This window comes from Furipterus horrens, unplaced genomic scaffold (assembly GCF_987537825.1).
Source record: "Furipterus horrens unplaced genomic scaffold, mFurHor1.1.pri manual_scaffold_2, whole genome shotgun sequence".
In the NCBI taxonomy this organism is placed as follows: Eukaryota; Metazoa; Chordata; class Mammalia; order Chiroptera; family Furipteridae; genus Furipterus; species Furipterus horrens.
In genome coordinates this window covers 26,976,838-27,002,085 of record NW_028327172.1, presented here as the reverse complement: position 1 = coordinate 27,002,085, position 25,248 = coordinate 26,976,838, and the positions used below count along the sequence as shown (strand labels likewise).

Here is a 25,248-nt window from a genome sequence, read left to right as displayed (position 1 = left end):
GGTTTATCATCTACTTTTACTTATTTTTTTTTTTTGAAAAGTGTATGGTCTGTGTCTAGATTTATTTTTATTTTTGCATGCAGATTTCCAGTTGTTCTACTACAATTTGTTTAAAGGACTGTTTTTACTCCATTGTATTATGTTTCTTTCTTTGTGATGGATGAATTGACGTTTATTAGTCAGGTTGATATCATCTGGGTCTATTTCTGGGCTCACTATTCTGTTCCATTGATCTGCTTGTCTATTTAGTCACTAATACTACTACTGTAGCTTTAGAGTAAGTCTTGAAGTGAGGTAATGTCAGTCCACCAACCCTGAGGAAAAAAAATTAAAGTATTGGCAGTAATAATTTAGAGGTCCCTACAGAACATTTCCTGTTATTAATTTTCTAAGGAACACACATTAGGAAATGTGGTTCTAGAAAAACAAAGTTTTGTAATACGCATAAAATAATAATCATGGAATGCCTTGAAATTTTTCAAGGTAGGGATTTATTCACAGATAACCTAGAGTTACAGAATTGGGCAAATGGATTTCTGATCTCAATTTCTATTGACTCCTTTAGCTGTGATTCCTTTTGTATGCCTCTTCTAAGATTTTTAACCCAGAATATCAATATCACTGGTAACTATTTCAATCAAGAAGTATTTATTGTAAAATTTATGAACTAAGTCTTTGATATGCTTTTCTTCATTTGTTTTCCTCGTGATTTCTCTTCCATACCAAAAGAAGCAATTACTTCCTCATTTGTTTCCAGAGCAGTTTATAAATACATTCTATTAAAATGCTGGTTGTTGCTTTGCTCACTTATATCCAATTATTTGTTATTTCTGCAAATAATTTTGACTGGTATTGTGCAAGGATCCAGTGGGTAAAGTAGACCACATACCTGCCTTCACTGAACTTTCAGTCTGTGTAGAAGTCAGTCTTGAAAACTGATTAATTGGCTCAATCTTTTAAGTCTCCCTCTCTCTTTTTCTCCAGATTGTCCCCCAAAATAATTCTGAATGTTATCCCAAAGGGATCCTGTTTTGCTTTTAAAAAGAAGTCCACTCATTCCAAAGCTCTCACCCTTTAGTCTCTGTTGAATGATGTATGTTTGTTTTGTTTGTAGGGTTTTTTTGCTTTGTTTTGTTTTGTTTTTGTCTAGATTGGCTCCCATTTCCTTGCTGGCTATCAGCTAGGGTCTGATCTCAGTTCTCAGAGGCCATTCTCTTTCTTTCCCACATGGCACCCCAGCTCCATTTTCAAAACCAACAATGGAGATTCTTCCTTGTATCCCTTTGCTATTGTGAGTCTCTCTTGCCAGGAAAAGCCCATTTCCTTTTAGGAGCTCATATGCCATGAAGGATAATCTCCTTTTCTTAACAGCAAATATAACATATAAGATAACTTAATCACGTGAGTGAATATTGCGTCGTATTCACACATCCCCAGGGTTGTCCAGGACAAGAAAAGCAGCAGAGGATGAGGATCTTGGAGAATGTTTTTGACTTCTTCCAGCCACACTGGAAAATATCAGCATCGTGAAGAAGTGTATTGCCTTTCTAAGCAAACAAACTTAGAAACTTACCTCTATTATGACAAGATAGAATCTAAGTATATTTTTAGTTTAAATTTTATGTTAACTGATGACTAACTGGTATGCAAATATTTACAGCCATTTGAACTATCCAGTTCAACATTTTGCAATATCATGAACATTTATGAACTTCAGTGGCAACTTAATTTTAACCAATATCAAAACATTTAGGGCTTGTGACAGGCAAAAGAAAGGACAATGAAATTGTGAAAATGTCTGCAATATTGGATTTCAGCTGAAAATGGGATTATTTCATACTGAACAGTTCTAATTTTTTTAGATTTATTTACATCTACCAAAGCTGAGCACTGAGCCTGGCACAGGGTAGGTCTCAAATCCTCATTCAATTGCACATCAATGTGAATGGATTTTAGATGGTCACGTCAACAGATAATGATGCATATTTGAAGGCCATTTGAATGAACAGGTAGATGATCTGTCACTGTCAGGGAGGGTGCTTTGTTATCCAAATACACTTCCAGATCACATTAGCAATTTATCTTTCTCTTAGACTTAATACCATGAGCTCCACATTCTAATTTCCATCAGTTCTCTGATACCAACTTGCAGAGTTACTTTGTAAAAACAATTTTTAAATTTCTTCTTCTCTCAAGTGAATGGCCTACCTCTGAGGAATTTTGGATCGAATAATTAAATAATAATGTGAAGTGTGAAGGCAGCAGATGTTTTGTTCCCTCAGAAAAGCCTACCTTCACGGGAGCTAACAAGATAGTGCCAGATTGGGAGCTTTGGGTTGTAAAGGAGAAAGGAATCTTTCCCCTTGCCAACACCATCCCTTCACCAACCCCCTGCTCAGTAGCTACAAGAAAGTAAAACTCATTTTTCTTAAGTAAAGTTATAAACAAAGAGAAATTAAGTTGATGGAATTGTAAAAGAAGACAGGTCATGGCGTTTGAAAAGACCTATATATGTTTAAATTTAAGATATACAGAATTAGAAATATTCTCGCTCTGTGTACACTTCTCTTGGCACTGATGACAGAGTAGTGCAGAAACATCCTTCTGAAGCATCTCTTTTATTTAAGTGCATTAGATTGTTTCACATGTTAGAGATGCGATGATAGAAATGAGTTAATAATCAGTACTCAGCCACCTATTTGTTCATGATGCTAACTTGATTCCTTATGTAGCACCTTTTCCAGAATAATTCTGGCTTAATTGCTTTCTCATCTCAACCATTTCCTGCTTAGGTGCAAGTTACATAGAACGGACTCAAAATAAATTACATCTGTACATTCATTGAACATTTGCCAATTTTTATTTCTATCACTCTTCAACTGTATTTAAAACATATTCAAAGTAGGGAAGATCTTTGGAAATGGCACTGAGGTGAAAACATTGTTTGCTATTTTTCCCATGTTGATTTGTAAATACTAGTGCCTCACTGAGACATGAGGGAAAAAAAATCTGTGGTCCAAAATTTTGGACATTCAGCTTTTCTCACCTTCTTGTGTTTTTTGGCAAGTACATGCATATTAAAATATCTCAGAAGTTTTCTAGTGGGAAACCCAAAACTAACTTGACCATGGAATACGCGGCCCCCCACCTCATTTTTTTCTCCCATAATGCTCTGTGAAACAAACTTTGGCAAATGGTGGTCTGTGAAAGTGCCTTGTGGCATCAGCGGTGAGTCTGCCTCCTCCATCCGAGTGGCAGTCCAGTGAATGTCGCATGGTTCTCTAATAATCCTGTTTTAAAATGTTGCCAATACAAATTTAAAATATTGTTCTGGCAAACTTGTGATAGTAGTCATAACTAAAATATAGAGCTTTATGAATAGAAGAATATAAAAATTCATTTAATTTTAAAAGATATATGATTTTAAATTAAACTGATAAATGTCATCCATACTTTTGAGTTTTTAAGACTGGTATATTTCTTGAGAAGTTCCATCTAGTTGAAATGTAAATGAACAATGCTAACCAAATGTAGTCCTGCTGCGTCTAATCTGGTAGGTGTGTCTAAATGCGAGCAGACAGCGGTTCTTCCTTTATACATATCCAGCTCCTCTAATAAGAGGAAGAAGTCCTGTGGCCACAAACTACTTCTTAGCTCTATGGGCCACAGAGATTATAGGAGCTTCATAAAATAACTAGACATTTTTTAAAAGGTAGAATATGAACGTGAATAGTATATAATGTCACAGTAGTCAATTATTTAGTAGACTTATGTTAGACTATTGGACTACATGTAAGAATCTTGATGATTTGCTCCGAGTCATCAGGTCTTCTATAAGTGATATGAACAAAATATTCAAAACAATGGGATCCAATTCTGAAAATTCTTAAGAATTAGAACAAGGTGCACAATTTTATTAAAAGCTTCTTAGATAATTCTGGTGGACATCTGACTCTGCTTTAAAAACTCTTGTCTTGATCAAAGACACTGAAATTCTTATTATCTCTTTATATGGGAAAGAGTAAACTAAAAGGTTAGCGTACATGGGCAAATTTAACAGCTTTGTAAGGTAATGAACTTGTATATTTTGTACTACATTTTTCTTCCAGGATTTCCATAGTACCTAATAAGTAGTAATTACTCAATAAAATATGCTAAAAGAATAAGTGAATGAATCATGAATGGCTGGTGGCAACTATCTGTCACTTCTGAGCAAGAATGAGAGGAACTTAATAAATTATCCAACAAGAATAACTTTAGATTTCTAACTGGCTCATAATTTTTTTTTATTGGGGATTCTGGATCTTGGTAACAATCAATATAAGAAAATGCACTAACTCATATTGGTGATTATTTCCTGTATATGATGTCATTATTAAATTTTTATTTAAGATTTTTATGTATTAAGAATTTTCATACAAATTTTTAAATTAGTGACAATGATGCATGTGTAGACAAGAGGACAATGTTCTTTCCTCTCAAATCAAATTGTTCCATGATATAATCAGCTCTGATTATATATAATGGTGCCTGTCCTGCTGTCCTTTGCAGCCAGCTGTTGCAAATGCTGATATCATGTTTATTAAAGTTCACATCCCATGGGACACACTGTGCAAGTATGCAGAGAGGCTGAATATCAGGATGCCCTTCAGGTACTTGGAGATTTTATTTCATTCTCTCTCAATATATATTAAGATGAGTCTGACTTTTTGTAAACTCTTACAGCAGTAAATGTAATTTTTTCAACAAGGGAAATGCTTCTTCCAAAGGTTAGGTAACCTGGGGCCCTTTTTTTCCTTCTAATTTGCTTGCCAAATATAACAAACACTTTCTGCCTCCCTAGGTACTTCGTATCATTTCTAAGTGAACTTTTCAGGGGAATAAAAAGTTGTTTATGAACTTTATCTTATAACATAGTTCCCATGATCAATCTCATTTCTTATTTCATGCGGGTAGACAGAAGTTACTGTTTTTGTGGAAAGCAGGAGTGTAAGTATGTAGTATCCTTAGGTATACAAATACAGTCTTCTTCTCTGGATAGTGGTTAGCAAGAATCATCCTTCAGGTGCAATTCAACCAAATGGTTTCTTAGTTCTGCTCTCATTATCAAAGGAAAATTGTAATGAGATGCCTGCTCAGTTAAAAGATGTATCAGCCCTTCCTATTGGTAAGCAAATATTGAATAGACATGATTTCCTATGTTGCATATCTTGTGGTATATGCAAAATGTTTCCCTTTCCTCCATCACTTATCAAAATAAAATTCAATGGTTTTCCTACTATGTGCAAAGTGTTAACTCACATTGAAGATACGAACATTTCCACTTATTTGGAGCTCAATGTGCATTATCAAGCTACTAAGAATGTTCTGACAGGTCCAGAGAAACAAGATTCCAGTAAAAAGGGCCTTTGGATAATGAATACAAATGAACAGTAAGCGCAATTCAACAATATGAAGAAATTTCTCATACCTAGTAGCACAAAAGAGTCCGACTCTGGAAAGAGTGCTGACATCCTTACGTCTTATGATATTCATTTTTTTAATGACATATTTTTTTTTAATTTTCTGGTAAGTGTGCAGTTGAAAAAAGAGTTCTGATACATTTAAAGAAAGAAATATGAAAATCATGAAAACAATGCAGTTACTGTCTCTTCTTATTGATGTTGTGGCTGAAATTTTGTCTTTATAATATGTTTTTCAAAATAATGTTTACAGTGGCTGCATTATGAAATTTTGGGAAAGTGTCATGAAAATCCTCATGCTTTAACAATAATATATTAGAAAATATGCAACATTTTCCAAAGTGCATCCAAATAATGCTGATTCCATAGCCTCTTAGTAGAAAAAAAATATCCTGTGACCAAATATGCCTCTGAATTTATGAGTTACACAATGTTTCTTCACTGTAGAAATTTTTAGAGAAGTGGTTCTCGTTCTCAGTCTTCAGAGTGCATCAAAATCACCCAAGAAACTTAGTAAAAATAAAGTTTTGTGGAACATCCACCTGGGTATTCTGGCATCTTAAGTCTATAGGATAGAGTTGGGTATATACATTTGTAACACCCCAAATGGGACTGATGCAGATGAGAGAGAAATATTTTCTCAGAGTTTGTAATATTTTAATAATTAGATAATTTTTACAGATTTCAAGAGACAGTTATACAGAGCAACTTTCACCAAATTTCCATGTGATCATGGATTTTTTTAAATTTTAATATGATGGCATTCTTGGGAAAATAGCTTGAGAAATGCTGGAACACAGAATTCTTTGAGAACATCTTTCCAAATCAGTCTAAAGAATAGATACAGCATTAACTAACTCTTTAGTAATTAACTACTCATTTATTTATGATATTACTGAAATTTGGGATAGTTCTTAGTTCATAAAGAGAGATTGCTATTCAAGCATAAACTACATGGCAAAGTGTGCTCATGATGGCCAATTCAGTTTCCAACTGTCAACTCTTATCACATTTAAGAACATATATACTGTCTTAAAATTAAAATATACAAAAATAACAAAGAATTTAAATAGGAAAATTCAGATCTCTTTTTAAAGATTTATGCATAAAAATTTGGCTAATCTACATATTTAGTCAGTGTCAAAATATATATGAGACATTCCACAAAAAAAGCTGTAAATTTATTCAGAAAAAAATATTAGTTATAACACTGCCTACAGAAGTTTTCAGCTAACTTATTGTATGAACATGAATTTTGAGCAATTTATCTAAATTTTCAGATTGAATATATGTGTAGAATTGTATATACCTATATTTTCTGGCTATTTCTTTGTTTGATTATTCTTCCAACGTAAATATGGCCTAAGTATTGGACTTGATGTTTCAAAACTACACAAGAAAACTTCAGAGAATTAAAATAGTCTACATTTTCTAGTTTTTATCCTCTCCACATTCCAGAAATATCAATTTCTGCTTTCATTATTTTTCTTTTGATTCAAAGGTGCTTTCTATTCATTCTTATCCCTCTTTCATACTAAAAGTGTCAAACATATTTTAGGATGATTGAGTCATCCTGTAGCTTCTCAAGTTCAGTTCCAAGATGGGGTCAACCTTCCATATTTCCTCAAGCTTCTCCCAGAAATATATTAAATATAGCAAATTTGCAGGGATATTTTCAAATTATTAAGAACACTCTTTTGTCTAAAGAAAATTATTTTCATCACAATTAAAATTAAAATTAGATCGCTTTTTTGTGCAAAGGATACCTTACTCAAAATAAAATGATATGAAAACATATGGAGAGCCTAATATAAAGAATAAATAAAAGTGGTTATTGTGCTTGACAAGAAGCCAGGACCCAGGGTCCCATCTATGTGACCGCCCTCCTCACTTGGGACTGCAGTCATTTTTGCATGTGGCTGCTTAGTTATGTGAAACACTGGTTGGAAACAGTACTGAGATAATTATTTACTTATAATTTTGAGTGATTGTATAGTAGGTGGGTAGGTAGGTAAAATCGATAAATGCTTTCCTGATGCAAAGTGTAAAATAACAGACACTTTTCAAAGGAAAAATAAAGAAAGCTCTGTGCCCGAATAATACACAATTAATAAATTACAGGATGGAAGATTAGGGACAGGGAATGATTTGGTTCTGCAGATTCATTTCTGTAGAAAACTAAGAATTGTTGGGGATTATTAACTTCACTGTACACTTGTATATTGATAGGGGTACATAATTAAAAACAAAACCTCCCCAATGCAGAAAATTTCTCCACAAATGTAGAAGAGAAAGAAAACACTTTTATTATTGAATAAGCATTAAAACAGAATGTGATGTGCATCACAGGCAACTTGCTAAGTAATTGCAAAGACATAAAGAAATCTCAGCTTTTTACGTAGCCAGACAATACAGCCCATAACTTATATGTTCTCGAGATAAGCAGTAACCAGTCCTCAAGTAAAAGGACTCAATAGCACTAATCTTCACATAGTTCCTCTTAGATTTGATTGGTAATTAGTGTGTTAGTTAATAAGAAAATACACCTCACTTACTTTAATTTTTATTTGCTCTTATAATGTAAGGGGTCTTAAAGTATATATATTCATCTTATATGACTTTTTCCTTTATTAGTTCCAAAGCATTTCAATTTTTTTTAATTATTTAAAATAACTTTCAAAGTAGCAGCAAAAAAGACAGAGAGCAGTGTTTAATCCAAATGCTCTTTGCTTTTATAATATTTCTTCCCATATCCATGACCAATACTTATAACTGTAATCATTATCTCCTCTTCATCACATTTCTAGATTTTTTGATGCTTAAATTATTTAAACTAATTTCTACACTTGTAGTTTTGTAGTCATATCTTATTAGCAAAAGTGTATTAAATGTAAATTGTTCTCAGGCACTGAAAGAGATCATTGCAGCTCTGAATTAAATGAAGGCTCACTCATTTATTCATCAGCTATCTTAGTCTTTAGTACTTACCAGACAATGTGACAAATAAACGCCAGGCATACAAAGGCAAATGAAAGAGAGCTACTGTCTTCAAGAAGCTCAAGGTCCTACAAAAGACAGTCAGTCAACAGTTGTCGAACATTGGGGTAAATAGTGCAAGTCAGTCTATGTAGAGCAGGTTCAGAGTGAAGACAGGTTTATAGTCCAATGGGATTGAATGATATATGCACACAAGTATATGTATGTTTGAAAAAATGAAGGGGGAAGATAATTTAAAGTGTGAATTTATAATAGACATAGCAACATTCAAAATCCCATATTTGAATTTAGTGTTGAGGTATGTCAGAGACAACTTAAAATTTATATTCTAGTCATATGACCAGTGACTGCAGTGAAATATGGTAGCTAAGAAGGTTTTCTAGTTTTCTAAGCAATTAATAACACAAGACTACATATAAATTTTCCTGACTCTCAGCCCTGCTTTCTGCATATTACTCTGATCCCCTGTAATGGGTTTTGATGAATGGGGGATACAGAGACCCAGAATGGCATTCCCGAGCTCCAAGATGAGGACGTAGTGAAAATCTTTTAAGAGATTAATTAACCTCTGTCTTTGGAATTTTTAGTTCCTCTAAAATCAGACATGCTCCACATCTATTTAAAACACACAGTTATCTTCCCATGGCTTTTATTCAAAACTTTAACATTAGAGGTCATACCCCTCAGTATCTGTGCCTTGTCCACCATGCCCACAACTTTTATCACTATCCTCAACTTGCAATTTATAATAATTCCAGTGATTACCAAATTAGTTTCAGTTCCTGAATCTTAACAGTGTTTGTTCTTGGCCCCATAACTATCTTGTATGCAGTCTAGAATGCCACGTATCAGGTGCTCATGCAGAGGACTATTCCCACTCATGCTTCAAGATTCAACTCAGATAGCACATCCGATGGGAGGGCTTCCCTGTCTCCTTTTTCCACCACCTACAGACACCAATTGAGATCCCTTCTTAGGCACTTCCACAGAACTCTGTTCTCCTACAGTGGCTCATTTTCTTATAACTATCACTTATCTCAACTGTAAAGGAAGCTCTTGAAGGATAGAAACCCTCTTTATTCTCTAATTTTTTAGAGGCTATACCTTGACATTCCTTGCAAATTCAGAAATTATTCGTTACGTATGTGTTTAGATGGAGGGCTGAAGGGCTGGATGACTTCCTATAACAAACGATCCAGTTAATACAAATTGTGTAGCAGAAGTGAGACCTTCAAAAATAGAATTAAAAATCAAATATTTAAAGTGATTAGTTGATTTATAAAAGTGTTTTGTTATTAGTGACTTAGATTCTGAAATTAAAACCATGTAAATTCTATATATTATACTGGTTTATTTTGTGTCTTTCTTAAGCATGTGGAAGTTGGAATATTGAAATGCTCAAAATGATTGAATGTTGTCATTCAATGGTTTCACTATTTTCATGTGACTTTCCCCAGCTGATTTCTGTTATTTTTCAGGAAAAAGTCCTATTACACTGACCCGAGGAGCAAATCAACAGACAGGTTGGTGGGTGATATGTAATTTGTTTGTGACTAATTCGTCATTTGAGGAATAAAAATACAAAGACATTTGGTTACCCTTATCAGCAGTAGTAAATTTTAGGGAAAAAAAATACTTCATTGATTTATTCAAATTATTTCAAAATGACGTGCCAAATTTAACAATGTTTAAAAACAGATAATCTCTTTTATATTAATGTAGCATTAACATTCCTGGAATCCTCACTTGATATATTTACAAGTTAGCATTTTAGGAGATTTTAAGTTTTAAAATAATTTTCAAACCAAGATTGATAGGTAAATGTTGACCCAGCAAAGTAATCAAACAGTAGACCGAAATGTGATCCAAATCTCTTATTTGACCGAAATGATAAAGGAAAGACTAGCATTCACAGCGACAAGTTGCCAAACAGCACCTTGGAATCCCAGAAGTACTCTTATTTCACCACCTGAAGCTGCCTTTCTTATCCTAATATTGAAAAGAGACTTCTTTTCAAGAGCTTTCATCACAAAACAGCATCTCTTACCTGTGTGGGCAACAGCAGCTATGATAAGGGGATTAATCACACCACAAGCCTGAGTCAGAAGGATTTCTCCCACCTGAATTGCCTGGGCTCTGTCTCACTGGAGGAGATGCATTCCCTCTGAATGACTACTAAAGTGAAAAGCTCCTTACACTTGGCTGTTTTTCTGCTCACTGTGAAAAAAATCAATTAACAAAAGCAAAATATGAGTGTGGTAGCGTATGCCCTATTGAATAACATTACAGGATATTACAAGTTCAAATGACACAAGAACTAGAAGATTCGTGTGGTGTAAATGTCAGACCATTTTAGGAAAGGGTTCCGTAAACCTAGTTCTTTTAACAGGAACATGGGTGAATATAATTTAGGACTTTACAGTAGGAAAGATTTCGGTTTTAAAATAAGAGAATATTGGTCTCTTTTAAACATTAAATTTAGGTGTGCCAGGGATTAGTGACAAGATAAGTAAAGTAAATCATGGTGCGGGGAGGGAGTTAATATTAGAACAAGTATTAAAGGGATTAGTACTCAAGTTGCTCATTATTCATAGTGATCCTCAGCCAGGTCAGACTTTTCTTTTTGTCCAGTTAGCATGCACAGATTCAGAATGAGCTTTCATTATTTCCCCTGTGCCTATTTGGTCCTGGTCTATGTAGCAAATTTCAAGTTATTTTTGTGTAATAAAGCCAAAGTCATTAGAATATTATAATTTGTAAATTTGCAACTGCAGATTTCTCTCTCTCTCTCTTTTTTTTTTTTTTTTCTGCATGATCCCGCTTCATGTTGGATGCACTGAGAAACGTCTGGATTTGTTTTTGTTTGCTCTATAGAATTAGTGAGATTTTGCAGCTGTATAATTAGTGGGTTTTCTGATAAACAGTCATGTTTCTTTCAGATACTTGCAGAAATAGCAACACATGTCTATTTATGTAATACTGTCATAATTTAGTTGTAGAATAAACTTGTGTTTAGAATGCCTAATAAACATGTATTATTAAATCCTAAAGAAACAGCATTTTTAACAGTAGAAAAAATGTTATTTTTTGCTATTTTTGGTCAAATTTAAAAGTAAAAAAAAATGAACACTATAGTGTGTCTTATGTTTTATTATCTTTTGTATTTACTATTCTGTTTAATTTAATGAAATGAAAATTCAGTTATCAGTTATTTCAAGTGATTATTAAAGTCTCTTAAGCATTGCTGTAGTCAACCTTTTTACAATTTACTTTTTACAGATATTCTCTTTGTTACTTTACTTTGCAGAAGCATATGGGAGGGTAGTGAATAAATAGAAAAAGGAATTATGAAAGTATATTATACACTAACCTGTTATTTGCCTTAATTTAGACCTTCAGTTAAGGAAATGAATGATCTTGATTTTTTTTTTTTTAATTTACCTTTGGAGAAGAAAATTTAAGTGGTGTGTGTGTGTGTGTGTGTGTGTGTGTGTGTGTATGGTCATCATTGTTATAAAACTACAAAACCCAATTTGTAGATAGTGAGAAAGAGGGAAACAAAATCAATTACGTGCACTTAGATTTCACTTGTGCTTTTTCTTTCTTGGAGTGGGAATGATATTTTGTGCAAGGGTATTTTAGCCAGTAAACATGAGGTGATCATTAATGTACAGGCAGTTATCCAGCTTTTAAAGTTTGTTATTCCTCCAGGCAGGTTGATTGGAAATGGTTATCATTTTATTATTCCTGCTATTATCATTTGCTTACAATGCACTTCCACATTCAATATTTAAAGTGTCTTCACAATGACATTTCAGGGAAGCAGAACAAATTGTATCGGCTTTTGGAGATCAGGAAAAATCAATGACTCTATCATCACTGCCCCCGATCCCAGGCCTCACTCCCCAGCCCTCACAGCTGGTACGGGGCAGTCTGGGCTCTGACCAAGCACTTTTGACCTTTTAATTCAGATTTCATTTTCTCCTGGAAACAGGAGGCATGCATGTGTGTGGTTGTGAGTGCACGTGTGTTTTACATCTTTTTTTTTTTTTTTTTTAGAAAGGCAGTGGAAGGTAGGCATTACTCTGGAATGCAACCTAATCTAATTCTAAAATGTGACTTTGTTCCAGTGTACACAATTATTTTAGAAGACTCAAAAAATGGATGTCTCAAAACCCAATGGTTCTCGACAAGTCAGCTTTTCCAGACCTGGAGGAGTCAGACTGCTACACGGGCCCCTTCAGCCGTGCGCGGATTCACCAGTGAGTCCCCATCTGTTTTCTCCCGCTGCCTGCCTTGGCATCTTCCGGTATCTGGGAGTTGTTGTCAGAATAAAAATAGCTGGGACCAGTCCCATTGTTTGCTAAATAAGTCAGAGAATGTATCGTATTATTAAAATGTACACTTAACCTGGAACAACACTCAGTGAAAATTATTAATTAATTATCACCTATGATTTAGAGACATTCCAATAATGAATAATTAACTCTAAACTCATGAAATGAGAGTCTAGCTCCTAATTCTTTGAAAATAATTACTATGGTAGTAAGACACTCAGTTAAAGTAGCAAAAGTAACAAAAATGGTGATAATATTAATACTAATAGAATTGATGTTAAATAACATGTTTGAATAATAGATTATTCTAATTAATAAATTACATTTATAATTATATTTAATTAATATATATTAGTTTAATCTATTATAGTTTAACCGTATTAAACTAAGGTGAATAAGAATTTTTTTAGGGATTTGTTACTTGCCTATCTATCTACCAACATATAATATCTCTGCTCATTTATTTTTTCAATTACTATTTATTAAGTTTCTCCATGATACAAATTGAGGTTATGACACAGTCCCTGCTTTCACAGTACTTCCATTCTGTTGGGTCTGACAAAAAAGGTAAAGTTAATAATTAAAGAAAATAAGAGAAACATAAAGATGGAAAAATGCACAGTATACAATAGGTCTATAGCTGCAAGATCAATTTGCTATACACAGTTTTGGACTGACTTACCTTCTGGGATGTTGGAAGTTGAGAGGCAGGATGAAACAGAATTCCTGACCACAAAACAAGTAACAGAGCCAGTAATCAGTGGGAAACCCTCTCCTTCCAAATATTTTATTTATGTAATTATTTACTCTTAGAGGTGGGTCTGGAAGCATTATTTTTAAATTTCAGCTATGGGAAGTGGAGGAAGGAGTAGAAATTCAAAAGACTACCACATTTAGAGACAGCTTGCAGTTTAATGGAAGCTTCTTGAGCTTTTTGTTATACTTTTCAACCTCTGTGATGCACCAAATTAAAAAATAAAATTCTGCTATTTCTCTTTGAAACTGAGAAACAAGGGCAATCTTCCAAAAATCTCAATCAGATCATGAAGCAGTCTTGCTTGAATCCTCCCAATGGACTCTCATTTACACTTACAATAAAATTCAAAAATTTTGTCAGCTACCATGTGTCTGAATATGTTGTGGTCCCTGCCCAACACTGCCCTTTCATCTTCTACAATGTCCACACCACTTACTTACTTCAGGGACACAAGCTTCGGTGCCACCCATTAAAAGCCCGGGTTTAATTCCATCTCAGAGTTTTTGTTCTTGCTGATCTCTTTTGCTAATATGTTCTTCCCCACATCTTCACATGGCATATCCCTTCTTATTATTCATCCCCCACTAAAAAACCACCAGCTCAGAGAGCCTTTCTCTGAAAATCTTATCTATAGTCCCCTTGTCCCAGTCATACTTTCTGCCATTAAGCAGTTTCCTTTTTCTTCATGTTAGCAATCCCTGAAATTGTGGAACTGATTTCTTTACTTATTTGTTGTCTGTTCCATTCCTTTGTAATGTAACTCCATAGAAAAGAATTGATCTGTTAAAGAAATATTTGTTCCAAAAATTCTGAATCAATCTGATGGTAAAATAATTGGTGGATATTCCTTCCAATTCTTATAATTAACAGGACACAGAACTGTTAACTTGGTGCATCCAAGTACAGAAATAAAGAGCACAATAAAATATTAGAGTGACTCTGGATCTAATAAAATGGACAGGTGTACAGATTACCATAATACAAGGCAGAGTAAAATTAATGCATTAGGTAAGATACAAATAAACTGCACATTTTTGTAAGAGAGGGAGAAGTTACATCTAGAAGAGAAGATCCATGAAACCTTTTTGAAGGAGCTAGTTCCTTTCAGCAGGCAAAAGTTGTGGGATGGTTGAGAGCTAAGAGAACAGATATGAGTAACAGAGCAAATCTTGAGGTAAAGAAGGATAGGATTCCATGGTGATGATAAATTCTACAATTTGATAGACTAACAAATACAAGAAACCAGAGCTCTAAGAAATAAGACAAAAGGGGAGGTTGAAAAACAAGAACAGAGGGCCCTCAGAGGAAAATAAGACATTTACTTACTCATACTGGAGAGCTGTTGACCTGTTAATAGTGAGAATCCTCTAGAGGTCAGAATAGTCCATTAAAAGTCAGGTGGGGAATTGCACAGTCAGATAAGAACACATTCTTTTCATAATCTAGAAAGCCAGAGAGATGCAGTATAGTTATAAAAGTTACTTTGTTGGCAACTCTTTCAATATGGATGGTGAAGAATAAGCAAAGATCATAGAAAACCATACTTCAGGACTAAGCATTGGAGAAAATGGTGGTTTATCATTCATAAAGGTAAAGCAACTGCAAACAGAAATTGTCAGCAGTTGAGTGAGGGCCAGAATGCTTGCATTTTTTTGAGGCTCCAAGTATGTCATAAACTAAATGCTAAAAGCAGGCCCTTCCTTTCCTCTTGGGATCACCCTTTTGCTTTTTGTATCCCTGACTCTAACATGGCTCCTCCTTGAATCTCTTCCCCTGAAGAGACAGAGTAGGGCATGAAGGGGAAGGGAGAGCAGTTGCTGCTCATAGCTAAAATCTTGTAAATAACATAAGCTAGCTTGGAAAGTGTGGCATGGGTAATTATATCAATTTTAATGTGTTCTATTTGGAACTACATTGCTTAATTAAAATGTGTGGGAGCCAATGGAAACTCCTTGTTCAATGCCAGACCAAAAAAAAAAAACAAAAAAAAAAAACAAACAAACAAAAACAAATGCACGAGGACATTCAGGCTTTCTTCTAATCTGAAATATATTAAAATGAATATTTGATAATACCTCATATGATTTGTGTGTAATTTTTCTCTGCCAACTGATTTCCTTCCTAAGGAGGTTTGGTTTATCTTCTGATTTACTATACTTCACATACATTAATTTAAAGGAGAAGGCAGATGGATTACTGCCCAGGAAATTGTTACTGTTGCTGGATTCTGTGCTCTGAATATTAAAACCCATCCCCCTATCTTAACAGCTTCATAATAAACAATAAGGACACCTTCTTCAGCAATGCTACTCGAAGCAGAATAGTGTATCACATGCTGCAGCACACCAAGTATGAAAATGGAATATCAAAAGTGGGTAAGAATGCTAATGAATAACATAGAGAAATGAGAATTAGTGATTGCTAATGTGACCAAGAAATATTTAACAACTGAAGCTTTGCCTTTGTGTATTAAATATGAATATGTAACACATTGAGCACAAACTCTAAACATTTTATTTTTCAGCCTCTCAATAAAACAAACTCTTTTAAGAACATTTCACCATATGTATCAAAATGTGAAATGTATAAACCCTTTGGAACAGAAATTTTATCCTTGAAATTTATCCCAAAGAAATAATCAGATTTTGAATAGCAATATATGAAGACATTTGTTCATTGTGGCTTTGTAGTAGAATAAAACTGGAAATTCTTTAACTGTCCATCATTAAGAATTGACAAATAAATTAGGCTACATCCATATAATACATCCATTAAAAATGAAATAATTCAAAGATTTCTCAGCACCACTGTCCTTTTGAGATATTTTGAGGGATGGGGAGTTCCTCTGCTCCCTTAACCAAGTTTTGTTTTAAAAAAATGTTACTCCAGGCTCATGTAACCCCCCAATGAGTGGATATTAAAATTCTCCCCATTTCATGATATGGCAAAGTGAAATCATATGTTGGCACCTTGCAAATCTCCATTTATTAATATTGGAAGGAGAGAACCAGACTCTCAGCATCATCTCTTTCACAACCTCAGTGTCCTTCCTCATCGGTGAGGTGGTTATGGGAGTCATTTTGGTTATTTCAGGTTTTTTAATTAAAGTTTAAAGTGTATGTATGTTGCTGAAGAAGGAAGTCTTCATTTAAACTAATTCAGGAACTGTTCCGTTCTTTTCTTTTCAGGTATCTGTAAATTGATAAACAATGGCTCATATATAGCAGCGTTTCCCCCACATGAGGTAATTTTGAAATACAATGTCCATTATAAAAAATATATATAAGGTTCTCATGCTCAATGCTTGATCCCATTTTTTTTAAGTTAAGTCTAGCTTCCCTCTCAGGAAGGTTCAATTGGCAACTGGCCCTGGGCTTATCCAAGGCCCAGTGACATTTGGTGGCTGTACACTGGCGCCCCGGCTCCAGAACCCTCCTGTGATTTGCCTGCATCCAGAAGCCCAGCCTGGGAGGGAACTCAAGCACATAGCTCAGCCACTCTGGCTGATACCTCTGCTCCCACCCAGAGCCCCATGGAGACACAGTTGGGGATCCACACCATTCCTGAACAGGGCAGGTTCCTGGTTTGTACATACTACATTGGAATCCCTGAAAATCAAACCCACATAAAACCTACGGCCAATTATGTACCCGCTTCTCTGCCTGATTATTGCCTGTCTACCAGTTTTAAGTAGAAAAGCCTGCTCTGTGCTGTGGTGGACTTTGCCTGCAGAGTCATGAATTAAATTTAAATCAATTTTAAGTCCACCATACCACCAACCCCCCCCAAAAAAAACACACTCACAGTATTCATTTTAAGGCAGCTTTGGAGTTTAATATAAGAATGGAATTATTAAATATTTCACTTCTGTACTTTCAAAACTGGTCCTTCTTCTGTTTAGGCTGAAGCCTCTCAGGACATAATCCCTTTACTTGAAGAATTCACAGTATAGTACAACCCATAACAGACAAAATACATTGGACACTTACTATTTGGCACTGAGCTAAATGTTTTATATGGTTTATCTCACTTATTCCTTGCAAAAGCTCTTTGAAGTAGACAATGACATTAACTTCATTTTATAACTAAGCCTTTGAGTCATAGAAACATTAAGTATCAAAGGGACAGTTCTGAGCCCAGGAAGCCAGACTCCAGCTTCTCTCAGTGGTGGTAAAGACATTGTGTGTATTAATAGACCTTAGGTTCCAAACAGTAAACTCTATCTTGCTTTAAGTGAAAAGAATCTCATTGATTTAAAAAGGAACTTAAAAAGGGATTTATAAGGAATTATCAGAATATTTTCAATAAATAAGAGATATAGAAAGGCATCATCATTCCAGAAATAAGCTTAAGGTTACAATTTCTGAAGCTTTCCATAAGTTTTTTTAATTATTGCGTAAGAAAAAAAAAGCAATCCTTATTTAGTTCAAATTTTAGTAAGAGAATGGATATCTATTTATCTTATTGTATGTATTTCAGGGCGCCTACAAGAGTAACCATCCCATCAAAACTCATGGACCTCAGAATAACAGGCATCTATTATATGAGCGCTGGGCACGCTGGGGAATGTGGTACAAGCATCAGCCCCTGGATTTAATCAGGTACTGTGGATGGATTGATAATGGACATGTAGGCTGTTTTGTTGTCATTTTCTTGGATTTGGAACTATTTCACTTAATTCATCAAATTACCTGTATCGAGATGCAATCAGGAAAAAATAAGCCACTATGAATCTTTTCAATAAAAGGAACTTAATTTAGGCAACTGCTTGCATAGGGGATGGGAAAACTGAGAAATAAAACAGGAATAATGAGACAACCCAAGATTAACAACAAGAGAAAATTTCGAACTACCTTAAAGCTGAAAGGAAAATGGCATAAAGTATATTTCAGTGCCCAGTACCTGGACTATGAAATTCATGATCATACTACCTGCAAAGAAAAGAAAATATAGGGAGCAGAGCTAGGGATAAGCCATGACCATCCCAAGGACAACCAAGTGAGGAGGAAAAATCCTGTCTTCTCCCTTCCTGCCTTCCTTCCTCCTCTGAGTCTCCAAGTACCTCCTGGCCCCACTTAACCAGGAGCAGTTTATAAAGGATCCTGTGTAATCTACTTTCCTGTGAAAACAAACCAAAACAAGGAAAGGCAGAAAAAGTATCTGAGAACAAAGAGGAAAATGACCAACAAAGCATCTGTGCATATTTTTATCTTTCAACAAAGATTTAGTGAGTATCTGTCCCATCCCAGAAAGATTATTCCAGTGAGCAATTGCCCTCAACTTGAATTAGTCTTAAAATACTGTTATATTCATGATTTATTTTATTTTGATGGAGGATATTTTGTAATTAAAGAAATATGTATTAAAGAGGACTTAGTCAAGTTCCAGGCTAACTATAAATATTTATAGAATGAAAGGGAAAAAAAGAACATCCAGATTATAAGGTTATTTATGTTAAGATGTTGAATTGTTTGTGAAATATAAATATCAAGAATCTCATAACTGTATTCACCATTGTCCCAGTAGGAAACTGACAGAACCAATAGAATAGAAGTGGTATTCAGGGAGAATTTCATAAAATAATAATATGCAGAAGTGAAACAGGGTCAGGCAAACCAACAAATGATGAAGTTTCCAAGAACTAGCAAAAGTTACATGCTATTATCAAACTTAGTCTTGCAGAAACAAAAGAAGAAAGTAGTTGGTTAGAACCTGTCAAAGCTATAATCATAAGAAGAGGAATGACCAACAGAAGCTATTATCTTAAGAAGAAAGCAGTTTCGGGCAAACCATAACCCAAGAAGGAGAAAGTCAGGGTAATAAATATCCCAACATCTCTCTTATCCCACCCTGCTGGTACCTTTGTATGGCCAACGAGCCCATCAGGAAGCCAGAAGAAGGAAGGCGCCTAGGTGATATGGCCCACAGAGGTAAGCCTCCTGGGCCCATAGCGGAAATGAAAAGGGTAGAGCATGGATGTAGATGTACCAAGTGTGATGTGCTGCACCAAACCAATTTTATTTCAAGCATGAAGTACTTGGGTAGATCCAAAATCAGGATGCTTTGATTCTAAATCTGCAAATCACAACAAATTATCTGATGTTTATTTATGTAGCTGAAAGGTTCTTTTACAGATATAAGAACATAGTGAGATGTGCTACTTTGCAAAACCATACTTATCAAAAAGTAAAAAATTAATTTTAGGTTTTCAGACAATCGTTTCAATGTTAATAATCTTTTTTACAGGAGACATTGCTACTGCTGCTTAGTTAATTTCAGCAAACAATCTTTATTTTCAATAAATAGGTTTACTCTGCTGCTCTGAACCAAGTATTCAACCATTGACACAGTATTTTGTATTCACATGGCTAAGGAGAGGAGATGTATGAAAGGCTCACCTATGGTGAAGGGCATAAAAGGGAATAGATGGCATTTCAACAGGTTCCTACCCTGTAGGAACTTGCTTGTTTTCAAAACTGAGGTGTTTATGGGACAGACACCTATCTGAAACTATGAAACTATCTTGTCCACAGAATTTTGTACAAGGCCCAGTTTTCTACAAGTGGGAAAATTACCTTAAAGTCTGCATCTTTTATAAATTATTTGGGGTCAAGTTGTTCTTAAGACTGCACAATTTTAAGGACATGGGACTCTTAGGGTGTTGCTCCCTGTTTGTAGTGAAAGAAAAAGTGTGTCAGTTGGTTGTGATTGGTGGAGACCATAATTAGATGTAGAGACAATCCTGCATTCTCTCATGATGAAACAGGCAGTTCATTAATAGTGGATCAGAAGTGAGGGGCTGTTATTTTTCTATATATATATAAACCACCATTTCTGGACATGTGTTTTTGTTTTCTTCCATTTTAAGAATGAATTCAAGCATTTACTCGCCAAAGCCTATCTTAGTTTCAATCTGCTTTCTCATGGGAAATACTTGAATCTGAAAAGAGCACATTTTAAATATTGTCAGCTAGGAAACCTGCTTAACAAAATAGTTGTGTGACATTTTTCAAAAGGTTTCACCCTAGGTATCAGCAAGATTTAAATTTACCTTTTGGCTCTCTGTGCAGCACCATGGCGGTGGGCAAGAATAAGCACCTTACGAAAGGCGGCAAAAAGGGAGCAAAGAAGAAAGTGGTTGATCCATTTTCTAAGAAAGATTGGTATGATGTGAAAGCACCAGCTATGTTCAGTATAAGAAATATTGGAAAAACACTAGTCACGAGGACTCAAGGAACCAAAATCGCCTCTGATGGTCTGAAGGGTCGTGTTTTTGAAGTGAGCCTCGCTGATCTGCAGAACGATGAAGTTGTATTTAGAAAACTCAAGTTAATTACTGAGGATGTTCAGGGCAAACACTGCCTGACTCATTTCCATGGCATGGATCTTACCCATGACAAAATGTGCTCCATGGTCAAAAAGTGGCAGACTGTGATTGAAGCTCATGTTGACGTCAAGACTACCAACGAGTATTTGCTTCGTCTCCTCTGTGCTGGTTTTACTAAAAAGCACAACAATAAGATTCGGAAGACCTCTTATGTTCAGCATCAATAGGTCTGCCAAATCCAGAAGAAGATGATGGAAATCATGACCCAAGAGGTGCAGACAAATGACTTGAAAGAAGTGGTCAATAAATTGATTCCAGATAGCACTGGAAAAGACATAGAAAAGGCTTGCCAATCTATTTATCCGCTTCATGATGTCTTTGTTAGAAAAGTCAAAATGCTGAAGAAGCCCAAGTTTGAATTGGGAAAACGCATGGAGCTTCACGGTGAAGGCAGCAGTTCTGGGAAAACTACTGGGGATGAGACAGGTGCTAAAGTTGAGCGAGCAGATGGATATGAGCCCCCAGTTCAAGAATCTGTTTAAAATACAGACATTTAATGGTGACAAAAAGGCCTATTTGTGATACTTTAAAAAAAAAAAAGATTTAAATTTAAAAATAAATGAAATAATTGTCTAAAATCTGTTCAATTCATTGGCTGTTTATTTATGGTTGAGGTTATTTCAGCAGCAGGATTTTATCAAATAAAATATCACATGGGGAACCAGTATAAGAAACATAAAAACAGAATGGCTGTGGGTGAAGTGTGATGCAGAGTGACACAAAGAGCAAACCCGTATTTGTCCTTTCCCTGTCACAGCCTTTGCGATACCTTTAAGGAATGCTTAGAGCGCCTAGAACAGTGTGAACACCAATGCTGTCAGTCAAAGAATTTTCATCAGCCTTCTTTGCCTAGAACTATCTCTTTCCTCCCCTGAAACAGATCTGAAATCTGATATAACTCAGGTGATTATGTCAAACAATATTATTACTCCTCTTACTTCACCTTTAATAATGAGTAATTTTAAATCTCAATAAAATACTGTCTGTATAAGAGGTCTATGTGTAGTTTTCTGTAATTATTCTAAAGATATTCTGATATATTAATATGTGTTTAAAAAAAACTAACTGCAACCTTCAGAGGAACACTTGTTTAAAGGCACAAAGGGTTTGATGCAATACCTGTAATTAAAATAATCTTTTGTTTCAAAATAGAACATTATCATTGTATAAAAAAATGAATAGACTAATGATGGATGTCTCCTAGGAGAAATAAATGAAAAAAAAATTAGATAAATGATGTTTAATGGAGGATGACTTTATGTCTATACTTGGTAGAATTTACACAGATAATACAGAAAATAAAGAAAAACAAGAAGAATTTTCACAAAAAGAAGTCTAGTTAAAGAAAAAATAAGAGAATTTTCTCCCCAACAAGAATCACTGTCCTGTGCAATATTCTCAAATAAACTATAAAACACCAATCTTTAAAACTATTGCTGGAGCAAAATTGTGTATTAACTAACCATTTTTAGGAAATGGAGACCAAATAGCAGTAGAGAATTTAAGAAGTTTTTATTTCATCCGAGAGCTTTAAAAACAGCATGACAGTTAATATTGACAGTAGACTTGGTGAAGAAAAAGCGATCAAGTAGTCTTTCCAACCACCATATTTTTCTACCATTTCCATGTAAACTGTATTCATCTGCTGAAGGAATATAAAATACGTTCAATTCCTTTCACTTCATTTGGTGTTTCCTGTGGTAGGAGCTAGTGAATCAAGACATGGTCCAATTCCCAGCAGCTGCAGTCATGGGGAGGGAGAGAAATGGAGGCGTGCTGGGTAACTGCCATAAAGTGCATGAATTTAGGTCACTGAAGTGTGAATGAGGAGAGAGCATCTAACCCATGGTTGGAATGGAAGTCAGGAAAGGCTTCCTGGAAGAAGTAAGATAAAGTGAAAGATAAATAACAAGCCAGATATGAGAACAAAGTGAAATTTAACATTCCCAAAGCATGAACCAAGTAAAGAAACATGTGTTCCAGGAACTGCAGAACTGAACTTTGCTGAGGAAGATATGGCACAATTGTGCAGATTGTGTCTAACATAAAGGAGTCTGGGCAACCATGCATATGGAGACTGATATCAGATCTGCTCTCCCCATCCACCTAGAGCACAGACAATCCATGCAAAAGCAGTATTGTGTAGCACAGCTGTGTGTGTGGAGAACAAAAAGGGCTCTACTAGGAGGATGGAGCAAAGCCAAAATTAATTTGTAAAAAGCTTTATGAACGATATCAAGTGTGATGCAAAAATAAACACATTTTATGAACTTGTTTTTATAAAGAACAAGTTTAAAGACAAGCAATTCACCATTATTAGAATTATTAACAACCATGAATAATATTAAGATAACCCAGATGGAGCTGCCAAGGAACTGAGCCGGTAGCCTCAAGGGTCCCTCTGAAATTCTGACTATGCGACATCAGTATTGGTAGTGTCACTTATGTGGCCTTAAGCTACTGATTCGCTTTCTCCTGCAGGTTGTATTTTGGTGAGAAGATTGGGCTGTACTTCGCCTGGCTGGGGTGGTATACTGGGATGTTGATTCCTGCAGCGCTGGTCGGCTTGTGCGTTTTCTTCTATGGAATATTTACAATGAACGCAAGTCAAGTAAGGTAAGCTACCAACAGAATTACTGAAAACGGTTGGTCTTTCTTCTGATTGGACAAAAACTGACTATAAAAACAACTGATGATATTACAGTGCATTTGCTGGGGTTTTTTTGTGGAGTTTTTTTGTAGGGGACCACCACAATAAAAAAAGGTCATTTCTCTACTATCATATGAAGTTCTCTTGCATAAGTTCTAAAATTGTTCCTATTTATGCCAATTTCTATTTCTAGCATATGCTACATAGTAATTCGATAATTCAGTAAACAGTTTTATATAATTTACATTTGCATAGCATTTGGTAGTCTAATATGCCCTTCTAATGCATTAGTTCAAAAAATTATATAGCTACAATTCTTTAACACTTACAATATGCCAAGACTTCCCATTTAATTATTTTCATTTAATATAAGCTATACTATCACCCTTGGAGGTATTTCTTCTTGCTGAGGGAAACTTACATAGCTAAAGATGTCTAAACAAAATACTCCTCCCACATAAACCTTGCTCTAAGCAATCTACTCTCCTGAGAACAGAAAATCACTTTCTACTTTCTTATTATCCTCAGTAGCAACAGATGTTGTAAAAAAACATTGTGTCAACTTAAGATATCAAGATATCAAGACACTAGTGCAGTAAGATTCAACAAAAATCACATTTATCAGAATAGTGATTTTTCTGTTCAAGTAGAAGTGAATCAAGATTTGGATATAGGAACAATAATACATTGTTATTCAGCAGAGGCAACAGTAGAGTCTCTTAACCTGACAATAAAAACTCTTAACAGCATGTCCTATTTCATATATCACAAGAACATCATTAAGTTCAACCTTGTATGATACTATTAAAAATATGAAAAGAACACCTCTCATCCTTCGAAGCTCAGCACTTTTTTTTCTTCATTCCAACTTTGAACCATGGCCTTGCTACTGAGTAGTAATCATGACAGTTAATGGGATCATGAAAATTCATTTTATTGAATTTTTAAAATATGCATATAATATCCATATGCATATGTATGTAAATGTGGGACAGGTTTCCTTGAAAAGAAAGTACTTTCATTGTCCTAGAGATGAATTCTGCTCCATAACCAACTTCCTTGATTTGGTATCTCAGCATGAAGTCCAAATGATAATTAGCATTAAAATCAAGAAAACTACTGTTCAAAAGCATTTCATCAGGTCCCAGGTCAGCTTCAGAGTTAGGCCAAGTCACTACCACTCTGGAAGGCAGTGTCTTCCTGTTCTTCAGTTTATTTATTCAGTGTCTTATGGTTACCAGCATATAGATCTTTCACTTCCAGGTTAAATTTATCCCTAAATATTTTATTCTTTTTAATGCAATTGTAAATGGGATTGTTTTCTTAGTTTCTCTTTCTGATTGTATTTAGTGTATAGGAACTCAAGTGATATTTGTATATTGATTTTACTGAATGTTCTAACAGGTTTTTGTTTTTTTTTGTTGTTGTTTGTTTTTTTGGTGGAGTCTTCAGGGTGTTAGGAAAAAACTCCTTTAAAATGAATTAACACAGGCATAAAAATGATTCTTAGACAGTTAGTTACTGTTCAACTTGGTTCCATAGGTACATATTCACATGGTTTTACCACGCTGTGTAGACTCCTCCTTCACCCCTGCAAAGCTGAAAATGAACAAAAGGCAATGAAAGGAATAGATTTGCTGTTCCTTTTGATTTATGTA

At 34.9% G+C, this 25,248-nt stretch overlaps 1 protein-coding gene and 1 pseudogene across 1 annotated transcript in view; both read left to right on the top strand.

Annotated features, from left to right (window-relative positions):
• Window positions 1-25,248, top strand: part of ANO3 (anoctamin 3) — a 284,046-nt gene that overhangs the window by 188,956 nt on the left and 69,842 nt on the right. Inside the window, exons 7-13 of the mRNA XM_090263144.1 lie at window positions 4,552-4,652; window positions 9,938-9,982; window positions 12,590-12,721; window positions 15,822-15,928; window positions 16,742-16,797; window positions 18,033-18,154; window positions 23,422-23,556. Coding sequence (XP_090119270.1) covers window positions 4,552-4,652; window positions 9,938-9,982; window positions 12,590-12,721; window positions 15,822-15,928; window positions 16,742-16,797; window positions 18,033-18,154; window positions 23,422-23,556 — 698 coding nt within the window. The remainder of the gene's footprint in view (window positions 1-4,551; window positions 4,653-9,937; window positions 9,983-12,589; window positions 12,722-15,821; window positions 15,929-16,741; window positions 16,798-18,032; window positions 18,155-23,421; window positions 23,557-25,248) is intronic.
• Window positions 20,610-21,441, top strand: LOC150018055 (small ribosomal subunit protein eS1 pseudogene; annotated as a pseudogene).